Source organism: Meriones unguiculatus, chromosome 20 (genome assembly GCF_030254825.1).
Source record: "Meriones unguiculatus strain TT.TT164.6M chromosome 20, Bangor_MerUng_6.1, whole genome shotgun sequence".
Classification (NCBI taxonomy): Eukaryota; Metazoa; Chordata; class Mammalia; order Rodentia; family Muridae; genus Meriones; species Meriones unguiculatus.
The window spans coordinates 47,729,299-47,749,449 of record NC_083367.1 but is presented as its reverse complement, the minus strand read 5'-3'; the positions used below and the strand labels follow the sequence as shown (position 1 = coordinate 47,749,449).

Genomic DNA, 20,151 nt, shown 5'->3' with positions numbered 1-20,151 from the left:
TGTAACACCTCCCCGCCCCCAAAGACAAGGTTCCTCTATGTGGCCCTGACTGTTCTGGAACTTGCTCTATAGACCAGGCTGGCCTCAAACGCAGAGATCTGGCTGCCTTTGCCCCCGCCCCCAGGTGTTGAGATTAAAGAAGTGTGCCACCACACCGGGGTTTTTGTTTGTTTTGTTTTGTTGTGCTTTGTTTTGTTTGAGACAGGGTCTCTCCATTATGTAGCTCTGGCTGTCCTGAAATATGCTATGTAGACCAGGCTGGACTCAAACTAAGAGATCTGTCTGTTTCTGCCATATGAGTTTTGGGATTAAATAAAAGCATATAACCACCATGTAGAGGAAAGCCTTGGATTTAATTCCAGCACTGCATAAACTGGATGTGGTGACTTATACTATGATCCTAGCACTTGAGACCCTGCTTTAAACAGCAGCAGTAGCAGCAGCAAAAACAACCCAAAGCTAAGGCTAGACACTTGACATTCTTTCTGCCATTATACCATGCTTCACCTCTATAAAACAGGTAAGTACTAAATTAGGTACACAATGTTTGGTATTTCCTAATCTCTAGTTGACTGACGATTTTCTGAAAATGGCCCCAGAACAAAGGCAATTAAAGATATCCAGTTGGGTGAGGTGGCATAAATCTAAAATCTCAATATTTAGGAGGCTGAGACAGGAGGACCACAAGTGAGAGGAGCCTAGGCTACACAGCAAGACCCTGTCTCAATTTAAAAGAAGATAAAATGAAAAAAAGGGACAAACTTTTTTTTTTTTTTTAATGAATAGCAACAAATTATCGAGTGCATTTACAAAATGCTTAAGATGAAACATCCCTAGTACAGCCATACTTTCTACAATCCCACTTTAATGTTCTCACAGTACTAATATCAGAACTGACCTTGGGGTCAGGTGTTTGTCAGTTAATGACCTGTTGGACTAATGGCCTTAAGCTTTGCCTGGGGCACACAGCTCCAGCAGGTCATTAGCTGCCAGAAGGGCTCTCCCCAGTTACTATTGCTAAATAAATAAAACCTGCTCCTGGGCTTAGGCTCTATATGCCAACTTTGCTGGTAGTGATTTTTTTCCTAGAGTGTTTCCAACTCTAATAGAGTTAAGAAAATGATGGAAGTGTTAAGACACAATTTATATCAACACAACTGAGTTATTAATGAAAAGTGGTCTCTGTCGATTCCTTGAATTCTCTGAAGATTTCATTTTCATGTTGGTAGAACACAGCAGGCATCTGATTCCAAATGCGCTGCAGTTTGGAGCTACACCTGCAAGCCAGTTGTTTGGACCTTGTGCCACACTTTCTAACTGAACAAAGTCGCAAAGAGGTGGCCACAAAATCTTGGTTACTTCATAACGTTAGAAATGTCATCTTCATGCAGTTAAAAGAAAAGATGGCTAGAAAACCAAACTCTTACAATATCTGCACCTGAATTAAGTAGGGGGGAACCGAACAAAAATATTTGTTAAATTATCTTTAAATGTTGACAATTAAAGGCAAGTCTGGCTTAATAAGAGGATGAGGGTACATCTACATTCTGTTCTAGGATTATTTCATTTTTAACTATAATTCCCTATCACCCCTTTCCACGTTTAAAAAGGTTTTGAGATAGGCTCTCATGCAGACCAGGCTCGCTTCAAACTTGTTATGTAGTGGACAATGACCTTAACCTCATGATATTCTCCTGTCTCTACCTCTCAAGCGTGAGGATTACAGCCATGCACCACCACGCTCTAGTTTTCCTTTTCTTTTATAAGTTCCGTAGCTTTCACAGTGCTGGAGGATGACACCCACTCTACTGGAGGAGGAAATCATCAGCTTCACCCAGCTGTGAACCCTGCAAGTTACAATAAAGAATAGACTGACAAGATATGCCCACTGGCACAATAATGGTGTAGATGTTATGCTAGTAACCAATCACTTTCTGATTGGATCTAAGGCCCACTCCATTCGATGATGCTACTTTTAACAGAGTCAAGAACCTGTGGCTGCATAGTTCATAGGCCCTAGGGGAGAACCTACCACTAGTAAGCTGCAAATGGGCAGCTTAATGACTCTAACGACTTATTGCTGTATCCATAGATCAGTACATCTCTCAACCCTCATTAGAAAAGCTTCTTCTTGTAATAGATGGCATTTAACACAAAGATAACCAACGAGTCAACATGCAGATAATATGAGACCATGGAGTGCTTAGCCCTAAATGTACACACACACACATATATACACGTAAGTGTACATAGACACATATATGTATGTGTATACATATATACATGCATATTATATATGTAATATATATACATATATTATCCATGTATATATGTATATATGCATGTACATATTATAATTATATTATAATTCTTCCCCAAGAGTCAGGGAACTTTGGGGAATAGTGGGTGGAGAGATTGCAAAAGCCAGAAGTTGAAGATGACTTCAGGAAAACAATGGTTTCCAGACACAGCAAGGCAGTTTGTGACAGCATGGGCGAATCAAACAAAATCCTAGTACTGATGGTGAGCAAAGTAGGCACAAAACCCCACCACTAGCTGAGGAGCTGTTGGGACAGGGAGAATCAGCCTCCTTTAAAGCTGGCTGGTCAGCCATAGTCCGGGGCAAGCCCCATGTCCACAAGATGTTCAGCAACACAAACTGGACTTGACGTGGCACAAGGGACATACCTCAAAGCTGGGTGAGCAGGCAGGTCAGGATGAAGAGGGTAGACATGGGAGGAGAATTGGACGAGGGATAAATATGATAAAAATATATTCTATAAAATTTTCAAAGAATTAAAAATATACTTAAAAATCAAATCAAGTGTCAGGCATGATAATACACACTTTTAATTCTAGCATTTGGCATGCAGAGGCAAAAAAATTGTTTTATTTACTATTATTTTTATTCGTGTGCATGAGGTAGCGGGCATGTGTACATGTGTACCATTGCACATGTGTGAGGCCCAGAGGACACCTTCACAGAATCAGTTCATGGGTCAAAGGCGAACTGTTCCTAACTCTTGTGCCTTGTAGCCATCTTGCCTAGAAACTGTGTCTCAAAACTGAGAAAAAGATTACTGTAGCCAGTGCAGCCACAGCTCAACACCTTTGAAGAGCTGTGCTTCTGGAGAATGCAGGAGATCTGTTTTGTTTTTCTGAGGGTGTTTTGAATTCAAAGTTTTTGCCTCTTCTACTTTGTTGCCAGGTTTCTTTCAAGTTTGTCAGATCCTGAAACATTCACTTCATATGATGACATGTGACCTTGCTATGCCAAAGAAAAGCATATTGTTTTCACTCAAGGCTTTAAAAAGAGAATAAATTTTTAAAGTATGATATTAGTTTGCTTTCTAGTATTTTTTTAGTATACTTTACATATATTAATAACTTATTACTTTAAAAGCCAAGGAAGGAGACTCAGAAAGCCAATCTGTTTAATAAGTATCTATATTAGCAAATGGTAAGAAAAAAAGCAGAATATACATTGTTTTGGAGTTGTACAGTATTTTCATGATGGAGCTTTGACTTTTGTATTTAACTGAAATAGAGAAGGTCTCTGTCTCTTATTGTTATATAACAGCCTATTACTTTTATACTACATACTCTGGCCATGAATATTTATACACAAGTGGGTTATATGCAGGGCAGAATATTAATGGGAAGAATATTAATCTTGGGTGTCAAACTAAAGAAGCTAAAGATATTAACACAATAATTGCTGAGTGTGTAACGGTATATGCCTATAATCCTCAATAGGTGGTAGCAGGAAGATTAAGAGTTCAAGTTCTTTCTGCTTCTGGGATACCTCACTCAGGATGATCTTTTCCAGTTCCCACCATTTACCTGCAAATTTCATAATTTCCTTCTTTTTTTTAATCGCTGAGTAATATTCCATTGTGTAGTGAGGTATCCTGGAAACAGAAAGGCACACAGGGTATATACTCACTCATAAGTGGATATTAGACATATAAAATAGGATAAACATACAAAAATCTGTACACCTAAGGAAGCTAATCAGGAAGGAGGACTCTGGCTAACATGCTCAATCCCCATTCAGAAAGGCAAAGAGGATGGACATTGGAGGAGAGAGAAAACAGGGAACAGGACAGGAGCCTACCACAGAAGGCCTCTCTGAAAGGCTCTACCCTGCAGGGTATCAAGGCAGATGCTGAGACTCATAGCCAAACTTTGGGCAGAGTGCAGGGACTCCTATGAAAGAAGTGGGAAATAGTAAGACCTGGAGAGGACAGGAGCTCCACAAGGAGAGCAACAGATCCAAAAAGTCTGTGCCCAGGGGGCTTTTCTGAAACTGATACTCCAGCCAAGGACCACTCATGGAGATGGCCTGGAACCCCTGCACGGAGGTAGCCCATGGCAGTTCAGTGTCCAAGTGGGTTCATAGTAATGGGAACAGGGACTGACTCTGACATGAACTGATTGGCCTGCTCTTTGATCACCTCCCCCTGAGGGGGGAGCAGCCTTACCAGGCCACAGAAGAAGACAATGAAGCCACTCCTGATGAGACCTGATAGACTAGGATCAGAGGGAAGGAGGGAAGGACCTCCCTTATCAGTGGACTGGAAGAGGGACATGGGTGGGGAAGAGGGAGGGTAGGATTGGGAGGGGAGGAGGAAGGGAGGGACAGGGGGGATACAAAGTGAATAAACTAATTAATAAAAATAAAAGTAATTTAAAAAATTAAAAAAAAAGTTCCAGGTCAACCTCAGCTACAAAGCAAGTTGAGCTACATGAGATAGTGTCCACAAAAGACCCCCTCCCCCAATAAAAATAATTTCTGTGAGTAAAATATGCTAGCAAATGAATAAACACATTGTCACAATAATGCTCACTTTAGGTCTTTGACCCTGAACACTGAAGACAAAGCCCAGGGCCAGCAAGTACTCTATACCATTGATCTAGATCTCAAAATGCCTCAAAAAAAGCTTCTATTAAATCTATATGATAGGGGAAGAGTAAACCTAAGCTTTTATAATATGGCATGGTTTTAAATTAGAAGGTAATATTGATGTTAATAGACAGGACAAACAAGCAAAAAAACTTCAAAGGCAGCGTATTTAGTTAAAATACATAGGCTGAGGAGCTGGCCTGGCCAGTAGTGCCTGCCGAGCAAGGATGAAGGCTTGCTCTCCAGCAACCCAGTGTTGCAGAGTGTTCCTGTAACCCCAGCGTGGGGAAGGTGTAGACAGGAGGCTCCCTGGGGCCTGCTGGCTACCTAGCTGAGCCAATCCCCAAGGTTCAGGATCAGAGAGACTGTGCCTCAAAAAACAAAGGAGTGGTAGCTGGGAAAGGTGGTGCATGCCTTTAATCCCAGCATTCAGGAGGCAGAGCCAGGCAGATTTCTGAGTACAAGGCCAACCTGTTTTATATAGTAAGTTCTAGGTCAGCCAGGGATACAGAGTGATTCTCTGCCTTAAAATACATAAACAAATAAATAAAAAATTTGGTAGAGAGCAGTTGAGGAGACACTGACATTAACTTCTGGCCATTACATACATACACACACACACACACACACACACACACACACACATACATATATATTTGGCATGTGTATGTGTGTGTGTGTGTGTATGTATATGTGACACACACACACATATATATACACATACACATGCCATCCTTCTCATATCCATGTGTACACACACCTAAATAAATACATATATACACACAAATATATACACTATATATACATACAGACAAATAAATAAAGCGATTTATATGCATAAATTGAACATATTTACACAAACAAAATTCTTCCCTGTAAACAGCATATTTATGCCTGTAGGTAGACTACATTAACATAAGGAGTACATATGTGCTGCCAGTTATTTAGAATTGTAAGTCACTAACGCTTAATAGAAGAGCCCCAAGAGGGACATTATAACAAAGCTCTTGGGTGTCAGACAAGATCAGGCTGAGTCCCAGTCTCTCCTCTGAGCAACAGTAGGCTCATTCAATGAAAATGGCTAAGGGTGTGTGTGTGTAGCAATGTGAATTTATTTCTTTAAGTGTTAGACTTTCACTATAAAATAAGGCCACCTGCCCAAAAAAAAAAAAAAAAAAAAAAGGGAGAAAGGAATGGTAAGTAGTCCCTAAATAAAATTAGTCTTATTTGCACTTTGGCATAATCCCAAGATTCCAAATCCAGTCTGTAGAAATACCAGGGAAAATCTGTAATGTTTTGCTAAATGACAAGGTATAGTGTCTGGAAAGATGGTTCAGCAGTTGAGAACTCTTACGATGCTTGTAGAAGACCCAGGTTCGGTACTCATACCCACATGGCAGCTCATGGCCACTGTACCTCCAGTCCTAGAGGATCCAATGCCCTTTTTGGGCCCCAAGGGCTTTTGCATGCACATGGTACATATACACTCACACAACTTGACACACTACATATACATTTTAAAAAATCTTTATAAATTCTAGTGCTTTTCTATTTTATGATCCGCCCCCTAATTATTTAACATGTCTCTAATGCTCAAAAATTAGAATTTTAAATTCAGAAACAAGCACTATAGCATATCCTACGTGAGCAACTCCGCCAGTGGCATGAGGGAACTTCTGGCCCGAGGTTTTTTTAGTCCAGGTCTTCACATGAAGGAGTACTGAAACAAAAAGTTCCGTAACTGAATGAATGAAAACTCAATCATTAATTTTTAAAGTCACTCTTGAATTTAAAATCTTGTTAATTTGTACTTTTGACTCCATCTATAATAATAAGACTATTGTCTCAGGATTAATGTGTCAGTTTCTATATTCAGGAATATTTAAAAATCTAAGTGTTACCTAAGGCAATTACCTAGTAGACCCCTAATATCTTTAGGGAAAAGCCGAAGGGAGAATAATTGACTTTACTAATTTTGCCCTTGGCAATTATAAAACAGCTCTGGATTTCATCTGGCTGCAGAAACCTTCAGCTCACAGTCTACCCCTGGAGAGGCACAGAGAAACATACCATATAGCTTGTATACAAACCACCAGCAGAAGAAAACAGAAAACCAATAGAATGAATAAGCCATAAAATATTAAAACTGCTGCACCATGCCAACTATAGTCATCAAGTTAAATATATACGCTCAAAAAATTAAAAATAAAAAGCAGGCTGTCCCTGTGGAAAACAGTGACATATTACAGACAGAAACTCTGTAGTATGTTCTGCCTGATCCCTCATTACTGTGGTGTCTATTTAATTTACCTTTGCTTACAATTTTTTCTTATCAAAGGAAATTAAAACATTAAATAGAACCTATGTAGAATGTAATCACTTTTAGAGTAAGTCTTGTGTAATAAAACAGGCCCTCTGCTATAAAATCCTCACATTCCCTTAAACACATTCTGAGGAAAACAGAACCGAGCCTATAACTAACAGGGCTGGTTCTCAAGTGCGGGGGGGGGGGGGGGCTTTGCCAACAAGAACTGCTGACTCCACCCACCTCGCTCCCCTTTACGGTGTCTGCAGTTCAGAAGACTGTTCACGCAGTTTGACCTCATCTCTTATCAAATGACGGCTATGAAATGTCTAGGTTTGGGGATCAATCACAGACCTCTGGATATAGTACTCTAGGTTTTTCACAGAAAATGAGCTACTGGAGCATCTTTTGGAACTGAGCCTGTAGAACCTTCAGCGACTTTGAACAACAAGGAGGAAGATCTATGTTTGGAATGGAAAGGAGGAATGCACAAAATGAAGCCTTAAGTTTATAACCATTTAACTCAGAAACAAGCATGTTGTTGCCTAAAAAGAAATTTTCTGTTGGAGGAGCTATATGCAATGCAAATGTAAAAGCAATGTGTGCAATAGAGCTTTGGGAGCAATAGGGCTCCCAAAGGAAAGGGGTTCTGGTCACTCTTATTAGGCCACTGCTGTTGGACATGCTAAGGTTTCTTTTTCCTTTTTCCTGGCTATCTCTTTGTGAATCAAGCAGTGCTGCTGAAATGTGGTGCCTAATGCAGCAGATGGTGGAGGTCTTAGGTTCTGGAACATGTATAGTGATGCCTTTGAATGCTAAACACCAAGAGCAGATTTCACAAGCTGTGAATCTGATTTGATTTTGATGGGAATAAAACCTTCATTTTCACTGAATTTGAACCACAATGAAAGAAAGAATTTGTGCCTGATGCAAGCTAGTTAAGGAAAGAGAATGCTTGAAATATAATTCCCACAAAGGGAAGTAGTTTAAACAATTATTTGTTTGCATCATTATGGCATGACTGTGCTTTCCCATAAAACCACCACTACATTTGGTAGGACAGAGCAAAGTAGATGGGTAACACTCAATAGTGTGCCTGACTGTCGTGAACGAAACCCTGGGTTCATCTAGTATTGCAGGATGCTGCAACGTAAATTCAATCTGATAATGAAAGAAAAACAAAGAGAAATCTGTCTGAAAGTAATGAGCCTTTGTTTATTTTCCAAGGTAAGATCAAATTGAGGCTAATTCCCAAAGCACAGAATAGAACAATTAAGTATCGAATCTAGAGTATTTCCTCCCCTCAGATATTTGGGTCTCATCCATAGTAGCCACTGTTAATGCCTACAGATTATCATGTGCAGACCAATGCACCCAAAAATTCTACCAAACTTTAACCAAAGGAGGCTTCCCTTTCTCCAAGTAAGGTCCATCTTTCTCATAGACCACATCAAAGGTAGCAAGGCAAGATAGATCATAAGGTCAGCAGTGATGCCAGTGATAAGGATCCCAATGACTATACTAAGACTATAAGACCCAAGCAAGTGCATGGTACAGACAGCAGAGAGAGGAGTCCAGGGTCAAGCAAGCAAGCAGGTTAGCTCAACATGAAGGGGGTGTGAGGCTCTTAATTTGTTTCATGCAGGTAATTCATTTTCCTCACGTAGGAGAAAGCAGATATTCAGCATTATCATACTACTTTCTCCTATAAAAGCAGTGGCTTTAGCTCATGAAATATGTGGTACCCTAAAGTACAACACCATTATGGATACTATTTTCTGCATCTTTAGAATTCTGGCTGCATATCCACCAAACAAGTCACAGTCTTAGCCTCCTTCCCTGAGAGGGTGAGCAGGTACTAAATTCTGGCCAATGAGATGTATGCAGAAGGATCTTCTAAGTCCTCCGCGAAATGTCTTAAAGTTCAGACATTGCATTATTTGCTATCCATACTATCGCACAAGAAGTATTAGAATAGCTGAATTGTTAGACTTTTTGAAACAAGAACTTAGTAACAACTGACCTTTTCAAATTGGTAGACTCAATTAGTGGAAACTGTTTTTAAAAACAAGTTTCAAAAGAAATAAAAATAACGTATTCCTCTACATTAAAGTAAGAACTTTAAAAATATTGATTATCTGAATACTAAAACAAAACAGTATAGGAGGACGGAGAGATGACTCAGCAGTTACGGCTGTTCTTCCAAGGGACCTGAGTTCAATTCCCAGCACTTACATGGTGACTCAAAACCATCTGTAACTCCAGGTTTCAGGAGATTTGATGCCCTCTTCTGGCCTCCACAGCAAGCTGCATACACATGGTGCACATAAATGAACTATGCGGGCCACTGCTCACCATCCCCCAAATGAAGGAGATTATGTCTGTCTGTCTGTCTGTCTGTCTGTCTATCTATCTATCTACCTACCTACCCCCTACCTATCTATCTACTGATTGTTTTTTGAGGCAGGCGCTGGCTGGACTGGAATCTGCTATATAGACCACGCTGTTCTCAAAATCACAGAAATCGGCCTGCATCTGCCTCCCAAGTGCTGAGATTAAAGGTGTCTGTCACCACACCTGACTTACAATAATTATTCTTGATGCATATTCACATACTTTGTTTCTTAGCCATGCCTAATATTGTATTGCTGATACTTTTGTTTTGCCAGTATATATGTCTGTTCCCAACAGTGACCACAGATGCCTGAAAAAGGCATTGAATCCCTTGGAACTGAAGTTAGAGACAGTTGTGAGCTGCCACATAGGAGCTGGGTATTGAACCTGGGTCCTCAGGAAGAGCAGCCAGTGCTCTTAATTACTGAGTCATCTCTTCAGCCTCTATTTCCCTAAAGAATATAGTTTTTAAGGCTAGGCATTGGTGGGATGGGACTGTAATCTCAGCACTTCAGGGGCTGAGGAAAGATCGTTAACAAGTTCAAGCCCACGAGAGCACACAGGGACCATTCACAAGTGGTCAGAAAATTCCCTTCTGCCTCTACACACCCGGGAGTCTCAGTCAAGAGGATCATTATCAATCTGAGGTCACTCAGTGAAACTTTGACTCAAATAAACAAAAATCAAATAAACAAAAAGATAATCCTTGTTATAGAGATTATCTATGATCTGAGGTAGTAGTGGACCAATTAATATTTTGATGTATTTCTTATAGTTTTTTTTTGTTGCTGTTCATTCATTCCTTTATATATGGGATTCTTTTTGTAACACAGGCAAGAACTTGCTTATTATGTATGTTATTTTTAATACTATTTTTGCAAGCACATATTCTGATATATAGATACTTCCCTATGCTATTTAACATGTTCACAAAATTTTAATGCCATTTAATATGAATTTAGATATATCACTTAAATCCTTCATTATCTGACATTTCATCTGCTTACTTTTTACTATTTCAAATAAACCTACAATTTGCAATAGGTACCCCTGCACATCAAATATTCCTACTGCAGATAAACTTTTTGAAATGGCTCAAAGGCTCTAAGTTTTTAGCCTCCCTCCCTGGCCCCTTCTTTCTTCCTGCCAGGCAAGCCAGGCAAGCTCTCTACTACTGAGCTACACCCCAGCCATGCTTTTGATTTGGGTTTTATTTTTGGCTTACTCTATAGCCCTGTACTTGTGACACTCCTCCTGCCTCATCCTCCTCGGTGCTTTTCTTCTATTTCATTTTTTTGGAGACAAGGTCTGGCCTTGACACCCAGGCTGGCCTTGAAATCACCCTGCCTCTGCCTCAGGGTGCTGAGATGTGCCACAAGACCTGCTCTTTCAAAAGCACTGCCTAGCATGAGTCTCCTTTACTTCATGTTGACCCTGCCAACATCACCCTCTTCAGTTTCAGGGAGCATCCACATAGGGAGAGCCGAGCAGCAGGACACACAGACTTCTGTGGCTTCAGGAGCCACTGGAGGTCACACAAGCACAGTGAGCCTTTCCATTTTTTTTCTTTTTTTTTACCTTAGTGTTCTGTAGAAGAGCTAGTCCATTGCAGGCATTTGCTAAGAGAAAGTCTCCACTCAGGATAGCTATTTTGTTTCCAAACTGCATGTCTTTCAGTGGTCCATCAGAAGACTGTAGTTCACTTAAATTTACTATCCCACGATGCACCAGAAGAGCGGTGTGGATAAGTTCTGTGATCTCTGCCAAACTTCTTTGACTAAAACATAAGAAAAGGTTTGTCTAAATGTCAAGAATGAAATGTATTACTTTATGACCAATGCCAGGATTCAGTTCTCAAAAATAAAACCATGCATATGTGATTTGAGGGGGGTTTTCTAATAAAGCTTTTAGAAGTCTCTCTATTGACTGGCTAGTCTGGGACTTCTCTGTCATCTTCCTTACTCTACTACAAGTCACTGGTCTCAGAGAAATGATGGCCAGGAGCGTTACCCTTCCTAGTTTCACTGAGATACCTTGCTCTCAATGAGCATTTCTTCTTGACCTAACTTGAAGATTTCTAGGAGTCACCAGTTACAGCACCAGGTTAAATGTGGATATGATCTGTGTAAGGCATGGGCTAAATGCTTTCCATACATTATCTCTTTCAGTTCTAAATATAAAGCTAGGGGATTTTCAGAAACATGGTTTCTTTCTCCAAGAACCATGTCTTCCAGACTAAGAAGGATGCATATGGCTTTAACAGAAAATAAAGACAGAAAGGCCGGAGGAGCTCATGGTTTAGGCCTGTACTCCATGAGATGTCAGGGATGCCTGTTTCCTTTGATATATTTTTCTACAGTTTGCACACTTTGTATGGGAATACAAGTATTACTTTTCATAATCAAACAAAAACTTCCAAGTATATTGATCCTGCAGAATGAAATCTGATGGAATAAGATGCATGTGACAAGTAGAACAAACAAAACAACACCAAGATGCGAGGATGGTGGGTCATGCTTATAGACCCTCACTCAGGAGGCTAAGCATAGAAGATCGCCATGAGCGACACAGTGAATTCCAGCCCAGCCCGGGCTACAGTGTGAGATCTCATCTTAAAACACCACAAAAGCAGAAATTTCCTCTCACACACATTAAAACAAAGACAAACAGTCACTGAAAATTTAAGCCTCCTCTCACCCTTGTGATAGGTATTATTAATCCTCCATTACATGGGAGAAAATTGTTGCACACAAATGAAATGAGTTCTCAGGGGCACAGTAACGTGGCGCGGGGACTCTGCTGGAATCTACGTACTCTAGATGACTCCGTGTGAATATAATGAGGTTTCCAGGCTCCTATTTCATCCCTCCACATTAACACTGGGCTTGGTTGTGCTACTTGCCTGACCAACAGATCATCAATAAAGAAGTTGGAAGCAAAGCTTAAGGAAGGCTCACAAAACATCCAAGTGTGGGCTGATGTAGGCAATCACAAGAGTCGCATGATCCATGGCAGAAGAGCCTTTCTGTCAGTTCAAACAGGTAAAACATAAAATGGTGGTGTCAAGTCACCAAAATATAGAATGGTTTGCTATGAAATAATAGGTATTTGTTAAGAAAATGAAATATTTAGGAATAGCGTTGCTATAATAAAAAGATAAACTGAGTCTGAACAATGTAGGGGCTGAAAATGGTTCCCTTTTAGCATAAGCTAAAAAGACAGCAAGCAAACTTACTGGAAAAATTCTCCTGCAGTAACTGGAAAGACAGACATCTTTTACTAGCTAAAATAAATTACATTTAATAAACTTAGCTAGATAAAAAGATTTAGGCAGATGCTGGAAGTACCAGCTAGCTGTAAAATACACAGTGTATATGGATACACATACAATACAAGAGAGAGGCAAACTAGAGAGAGTTGTTCAATTTGCAAGCATTTTAGAGCACAATAAGAGCTTAGAACTTGCTAGGTTGAAAATAAAACCGAAAATAAAAACATTTCTAGTACATTTGTAAAAAAGAAACAAAAACAAAAACAAACAAACAAACAAACAAACAAAAAACACATTCCCAAAGAAAGAAATAGTATCAGGAAAAAAACTGAAAATGTGGCCTGACAAGACAGCTCAGTAAAGCTTGAGTCTGATCCCCAGAATCCATGTGAAAGTAAAAGGAAAGAACACAATCCCTAAAAGTTGTCTGCTGACCTCCGCACACCTGCTGTGGCTTGCACATGATGATGATAATCGTATTAACAGGCGTGAGCTGGGTGTGGTAGCATACATTTATAACTCCAGAATTTGGGAGTGTAGGCAGGAGATCATTAGTTCAAGATCGTCCTCAGCTATACAGTGAATTTGAGATTACCGGGGGTTACATGAGACTGTCTTAACCGTGTGTGTGTTCTTAGGCCCAAGGGCCTCTTCCATCGTTGTCAAGGGGAGTGCTAACCTTCTCTCCTTTCATACAACAGGAGACTCTGGCTTAAAACAAAGGCCTGAACACTACAGTTGGTGATAGGAAGACCTCTCATCCAGGCATCAAAGCTTCTTTGAGTTTTAAAAGAATTACCCCGTAGCAGCTTCACTCTCAGTTCAAAGTGCAGAGGTCTGTCTCATAAAGAGCCATGGATGCAGCTTTGATAACGTGAAGTAAAGTCATAGAAAGATATGAAAGGCTTTAAGGAGTTTGTGTGGTTTGGACTAAAGAAAAATGAGCTTCTGAACATCTACCTTTGTGTGCACCAACAGCAGACAAAATTAGAGCATCGTTCAACCCTGAGCAGAGAAGCTTCTTATAGTCCCGTTCCACAACGGGACAAGGTGCAGAGCAGGGGAGATTTTGGAGCTCAGTCCTAAACAGGATGTCTTCATCACACCCTCCCCCCATGGCTCAGAGGCCTGTGTGGAAGAAGAGCTTTGAAGACGATAAAAGCCAGAGAAATCCTCCTCCAGAAACAAGAGGATGGCTATGCATGTGAATACAGAGGCTGACAGAGCACGGAAGACCTGTACAAGTTCAAGACAGACAAGGTCCTCCTAGTGCTGAGAAGGGGAAGTGGACATGAGGTCCTTCCCAACCAAGAAGCTATTTTCAGCTGGTACCTGCTGGGAAGGCTAAATTATTATGAATTTTTGCTGTTATTATTAGGAGATGGTACAAGCCACATCATGGGTGTGGAGGTCATAGTAGGACAACTTTTAGGGAGCATATCCTCTCCTTTCACCTTCACATGGATTCTGGGGGTCAGATTCAAATTATCTGCCAGCCTCTCTCAGCAGGTGAGCAATGGAGCATCTCTACATGTATCAGCCACACACCAGGGCTGGCCCCACACCCAGAGTGTAACCAACACAAAACAGACTCCATATATTTTTTTCCTACTGATTTTCCTTTTGTAGTTTGTTTTGATTTTCATTTTTTGTTGTTTTCCTTTTTCTTTTTTAAAAGAGTGACAGAGAATGTAAACTTATATGGAGAAGAATATGATCAAAATATATTGTATGAAAAAATTTTAAATAAAATTAAAAGACAAACAGTAGACCACTACAGAGCTCTGTATGAACCAATCCTCACAGAAAAGGGAGGCAGCTCAGCGAGCAGAGCAAGTGTTACAGAGAATGGCCAACCAGGAAGCTACCTTTAGGTACTAGGATTGGGTCCTAACCAAAATGTATTTCCTGCTTATAGTCTAGGTAGTTCTGGCAACATGAGGCAGCTGGATTTCAGAATCGCTAAGGACCAATGAGACTGCTCTCTCTTGAGAGATGAGATCCTCCAGACTCCTGGTCCCAAGCATGCCTTTTCCTGCACAGCAATCTTGCTGTCCCCTCAAAAAATATTTTTAAGAAGTGGAGCCTGAGTAAGGGCAGAACATTTTATGTTTATCTTTTTGAACTCCTGTGTTTCTCAACTAATATTATTCTCTTGGATGATTCCACATTATTTACTGGCAGAGGGAATCCTGGCTCATTTAACATACCCAGAGAGAACCTCCCCCCGCCCCCCGACCCCATGTATGATGATGACATACACTTCTGTTGCTTTTTGTTTAAAGTTTCTTTTGACTCTTCTGTATGTACGAAAGCGCATGTGCACTTGGGCCACGTATGTGTAGAGGTCAAAGTACAACTTCTTGGGAGTTGGTGCTTTTCCACCTACCTTGCTTTTGTTTGCCTGTTTGAGGCCGGGTCTCCTTCGGGGTTTCTGTTGTCCTGCTTTCTTCCTGCTGGTTGGTCCTTGAGCTTTCCAGCCAGTTCTCCTATCTCTCCCTCCCTTTCACTGGGATTACAGATGTGTGCCACCACACTGGCTTTTTCACTTGGATTCCAGGGATTGAATTCAGGCCGTCGGGCTTGCACAGTTTAAATATTTAAAAACCAGCTTTAGGTAGGTGTGGTGGCATACACCTTGACTCCAGCAGCAGCAGGGGGATCTCTGAGCTTGAGGCCAGTCTGGTTTACACATTCAGCTCCAGGCCAGTCAGGGCTACATGGTGAGACTCTGTCTCAACAACGATGGTAATAATAATCGGCTCTATCCCGATTTTTCCAAAATTAACTCCTTCTGTACTTAAAGGTCTTTAAAGGCAGCTCAGCCATTCCCCATACCCTTTCTTTTCTACATTTTCATTATCTACTTCTATTCACTACTTAGAAAGTTTTTGTTAAATGAGCAATTGGTTACTTAGCAACAGCTTTAGAAAGGCTGCAGGACTGCTATCACTGATTTCAAAAGAGGAAGCAGTGATATGTACTAAAGTCAGGCTTATAGAGCCGCAGTGCTAAGTCCTCAGGGGTCAATTAACCTCCAATTAGCTCCTCCCAGGTACAATAATAACTATGTCATGGGCACACAGCTGCTGCTGAACAAGTTTGAGTTCGTTTCTTCTCTAGAGAAACTTGAAATCTCTGTATGCTCTAGACTTAGGTCCATGTTAAAATACTAGAACAGCCAATTCATTTCATCACATGGTGTGGGGGGGTTAAAGACAATGGAGCTCTTATTTCTAACTCCTGCTTTCTTCTTTATCCTTCTGCTCCTCCTTCCATTCCTTTGTTCCCAGAGTTTTTAAAAACATGGAATGGTACAGTCAATATTTACCACTTAACCTAGACATGTTGTCATTTCTAGTTTCTAAAGATGCATTTAAGAAACAGCGTTCTTATTTCAGGAACTTTCAAACACACAAATGGAGAACACACCATCAAGCGCCTCTACGGACTCATCACCACCAGCTTTCAGGTTGTTAACACTAGGCCACTCCTGTCACAGCTTTCGTTCGCTTTCCAGATCACTTTGAAGGAAACGCCACACTGTGTCATTTCATCTGAAAAGACCTCAACTGTCCTATTTAAGAAATGGCTCGTGGTGATTATGGCTGCACTCATTAATTACTTTGAGCCAAGCATTACTGTATGCGGAGCACCATGTGTAAAGTAAGTTTTGCAAGGACAGCTCATCTGATTAGTAAATAAACTGTTATTTCAAACAGCAGCTCTTGGAGGTGCCCCGCCCGTACAGAAGGGAGCTCAGCTGACAGGCTCAGTCCACACAGCTGCTAAACTGCAGCTGGATTGAGGCCCAGGGCTCTGGGGTTCTAAAGCCAAGGCTCTTTGCATATCAATAGCAAACTCATCAAAACCCAAAACACAACATGTTCAAGATTTAGGGTCTTTCTGAAAGTAAAATGGTAAGCAAGAATCATTTATTTACAGTCATTTTACTTGAATCCTAAAACATTTTTTTAAGTTAGAAAAGAGATTTTATAATCATGTAGGAAGAATAAATTAAAAAATTAGAAAGATTTCAGAAAAAAAATAAGATTAGATTTAGATTTTAATACTTGTTATGAAGCTACAACTGCAGGTTTTGGTGTGTGTGTGTGTGTTTTCCAGTATCATGATCTAAACCCAGGACCTTGTATATGGTAGGCAATCACTGTATTATTCTTTCAAACTGTAGCTTTAAAATGTATAATAACAGCACAATTGACAAATATATATTACTTGGTAGAATATAGAAAGAGCCAAATACATTTGAAAAATCATTTGTAACAAAGATAACATTTCAAATTCTCCCAGAAAAGAGAATTTGTTTATTTATTTATTTACAAATGATGTTGGGCCTACTGACTACCACTTGAAGGGGTAAAAGATTTCTACTTCACAACCTGAATAAATACATATTAAGATGGATTAATCATATAAATGGTAAATACAATACTATAAATGCAGGGAAAAATTTTAAGAAAAAAAAAAGCATATATTTATTGGAAACTACCCATGAAAATCCTTTTACAAAGTGACATCTAAACCAATGTTTCCCACATTTTCATTCTATTACATCTACTATATTGATGACTTTACTTGGTCTGTCTTAATGGGATAGAAATGCAAACCTGTTGATAGAAAAGGGGGAAAAAAAGAGCAACACAATAAAATACATCAACAGACTGTAGAGATTGCTCAGGGGCCAGGGCCATACTCCTCACAGGGGACCTCAGTAATGTTTACTCATAACTCCAGTTCCAAGGGACCTGATGTCCTCTTCTGGATCATGGGCACTTGAGCTCAAATGCACACACCCATGCACATGTATACGTGAGCCTTAAATTTTTGCTCGGTGCAGTGGCCATATACCTTTTCCCCAGTACTCAACAAGCAGAGGCAGGAGGATCTCTTTGAGCTCCTGGCCAGTCTGATCTACATAGAAATTCCAGCTAGCTGGGCATACATAGCATGACCCTGACTCAGAAACAAACAAACAAACCCAGATCAGTGCAGTCATGAAGGACTCACAAAAAAATACCAATCCAAGAGATAGTCAGGTTGAAAAACATTCTTGGAGAAAATCTTGCAAAACATGAGAATGTTTGGAAGCCATAAAAAAGATAGCAGATAAAAGACAGTAGTTAAAATATACAAGAAATTAACAGCAAAAATGTAAACCAAGACTACTAAATACAGACTTGAGGTAAAATATCTACAAACAACAGAAACAAGATTTATATTTAAAATATTTGTGGAATTTGTCCAAACTGGACATACTACTAAGAAAAAGATAAACACAAAAGCAAAATGAAAAGGGACATGACGAAGTAATTCCAGAAAAACACAAATTGCCAGAAAACCATATAAAAGGATGTTTAGCTGTGCCAACAACTGGGAACAGGAAAGTGATAATGAAATGATGCTCTTAGTTTACTGGTAAAGATGCAGTACATACAGTTTCAGTGAGGGTGTGGACACAACACTTCGTAGCCTAGAAGGATAGTACTTGGCAGTCAGTATTTTCAAGTATAAACTGAATTTGGGCCTTTGGTGCTCTCCTCACCTTACCAGTGTCTCCTAAACCTTATTATACACTTGGATAGTCAGATCCTTGAAGGCAGTCTAACATGGAAAAATTTGCTTAAAAATATAGTGTCTTGATTTCCTACTGAAACTATATCAAGACTGTATACACATATAGATGCACACTTGTATATGTGTATATATGCATATATACACAACATATATTCATAGTCTGATTACAGCCCAAAAGTAGGCATAAGCTAAGTGTACACAAGTGCAGGAGCAATTGAAAAGCAACATGGCAGATCTACAGCTACTTACCTGGAACACTGTTTATAGGAAACAGGTAGATATGCCTATAATGCCAGCACTGGGAGACACACCCACGAGGATTGGGAGTTCAAGTCAAGGCCACCAGAGGCAAAGAAAGTTCTAGGTCAGCGAAGACTATTTGGTGACACTGTCTGTCTCAGTTAAAAATGTAGAGAAAGAAAGTTGTTTATGCTATGTTGGAAAGTATAGGAAATAAACCGAGGGTAAACTCTGTAATAGCTGGGTTTTTCTCCTCCTCCTCCTTCTTCATTATTTGTGGTTCCAGTTCTTAGACCAATCTTTAGTAAGGGTAGATTCTTGGTGTTTGGTAAATGAACTGATACTTCAGTGAATGGATGGATATTTGAATTAATGAATGAATGAATATCACAAATTGAGTTTTGGAGGAAAATGATGGAAAAAGCAGACAGGAAGGTATGCTGAGACTAAAAACTTCTGCACCAAGTTCCCTGCTAGCCTCAAACTTGCCACTGTCCCACAAGTGCTGATTAAAGGCACAGGCCACCATTCCTGGACTTATTAATGTGCCTTTTAAAATACTTAAGCTTTTTAGGTTTGCAGGCACAGCACAAGCAAAAATTTAAATTTAGAGGTCAGGATGGTAAAGAAGATACCAGGTAGCCAACCCAAACAGGAAGGTGAGGCTTGCCTTGTGGACTGAAGAGAGCCTCCAACAGTGAGCTTAGAGTGCTCTAAACTATTTGATGGAGTCATCAAGGAAGCACTAAGCAATAAGAAGGTAATCTGACAAAATAAGTATTTTAAGAAAAGGAACACAGAATGGAGAGCGACAACAGTCAAGAAAACACTCCTGTTATGGCATAATTTCACAGCTAAGCCCCTACTCGGGATGCCATTCAGTTCTGTTTGGACATTTTCAGTGATGTGGCACTGGTGACTGACTTCATGAAGAAATGTATTACTTTTGGTTAGTTGTTTTTGGTTTGTAGCTCAGGGTGTCCTTGAACTTGTGATCCTTCTGTCTCCACCTTTCAAGTACAAAGAGTAGGTATGCATCAACAGGTTTCTGTGTTGCTGAACTCAGATACAGGAACCTATACTCACTGAATAAGTACACTACCAACCAAGCTTATCTCTCAGACTACTGCGCATGAGTGTGTCCACTGTGTTCATGTGTTCTCTCCCTCTGTGTGTGTGGTCCCATGTAGTACTGACTTATTTCGAACTCAGTATAGCTGACAATGAGTTTCAACTCTTGACCCACTGCCTTCACTTCCTGAGATTACAGGAGAAAATTGATTCTAGAAAATTGTTTTGTAAAGCAGGTGTGATGGCTCACACTTTAATCCCAGAAGCACAAGGATCACTATGAATTTGAGTTACTGGGCTACATAGTGAGTCCCAGGCCAGCCTGGGCTACCTTGCCTTGAAATGAATGGATGGATGGATGGATGGATG

General features: G+C 40.2%; 1 protein-coding gene and 1 pseudogene across 3 annotated transcripts in view; both read right to left on the bottom strand.

The window, feature by feature from the left end:
- Pdss2 (decaprenyl diphosphate synthase subunit 2) overlaps positions 1-20,151 on the bottom strand; it is a 216,626-nt gene that overhangs the window by 87,992 nt on the left and 108,483 nt on the right. For all 3 annotated transcript variants that reach the window (XM_060373607.1, XM_060373608.1, XM_060373609.1), the window contains exon 3: positions 11,184-11,382. In XM_060373607.1, coding sequence (XP_060229590.1) covers positions 11,184-11,382 — 199 coding nt within the window. The remainder of the gene's footprint in view (positions 1-11,183; positions 11,383-20,151) is intronic.
- Positions 13,466-13,577, bottom strand: LOC132649617 (U6atac minor spliceosomal RNA; annotated as a pseudogene).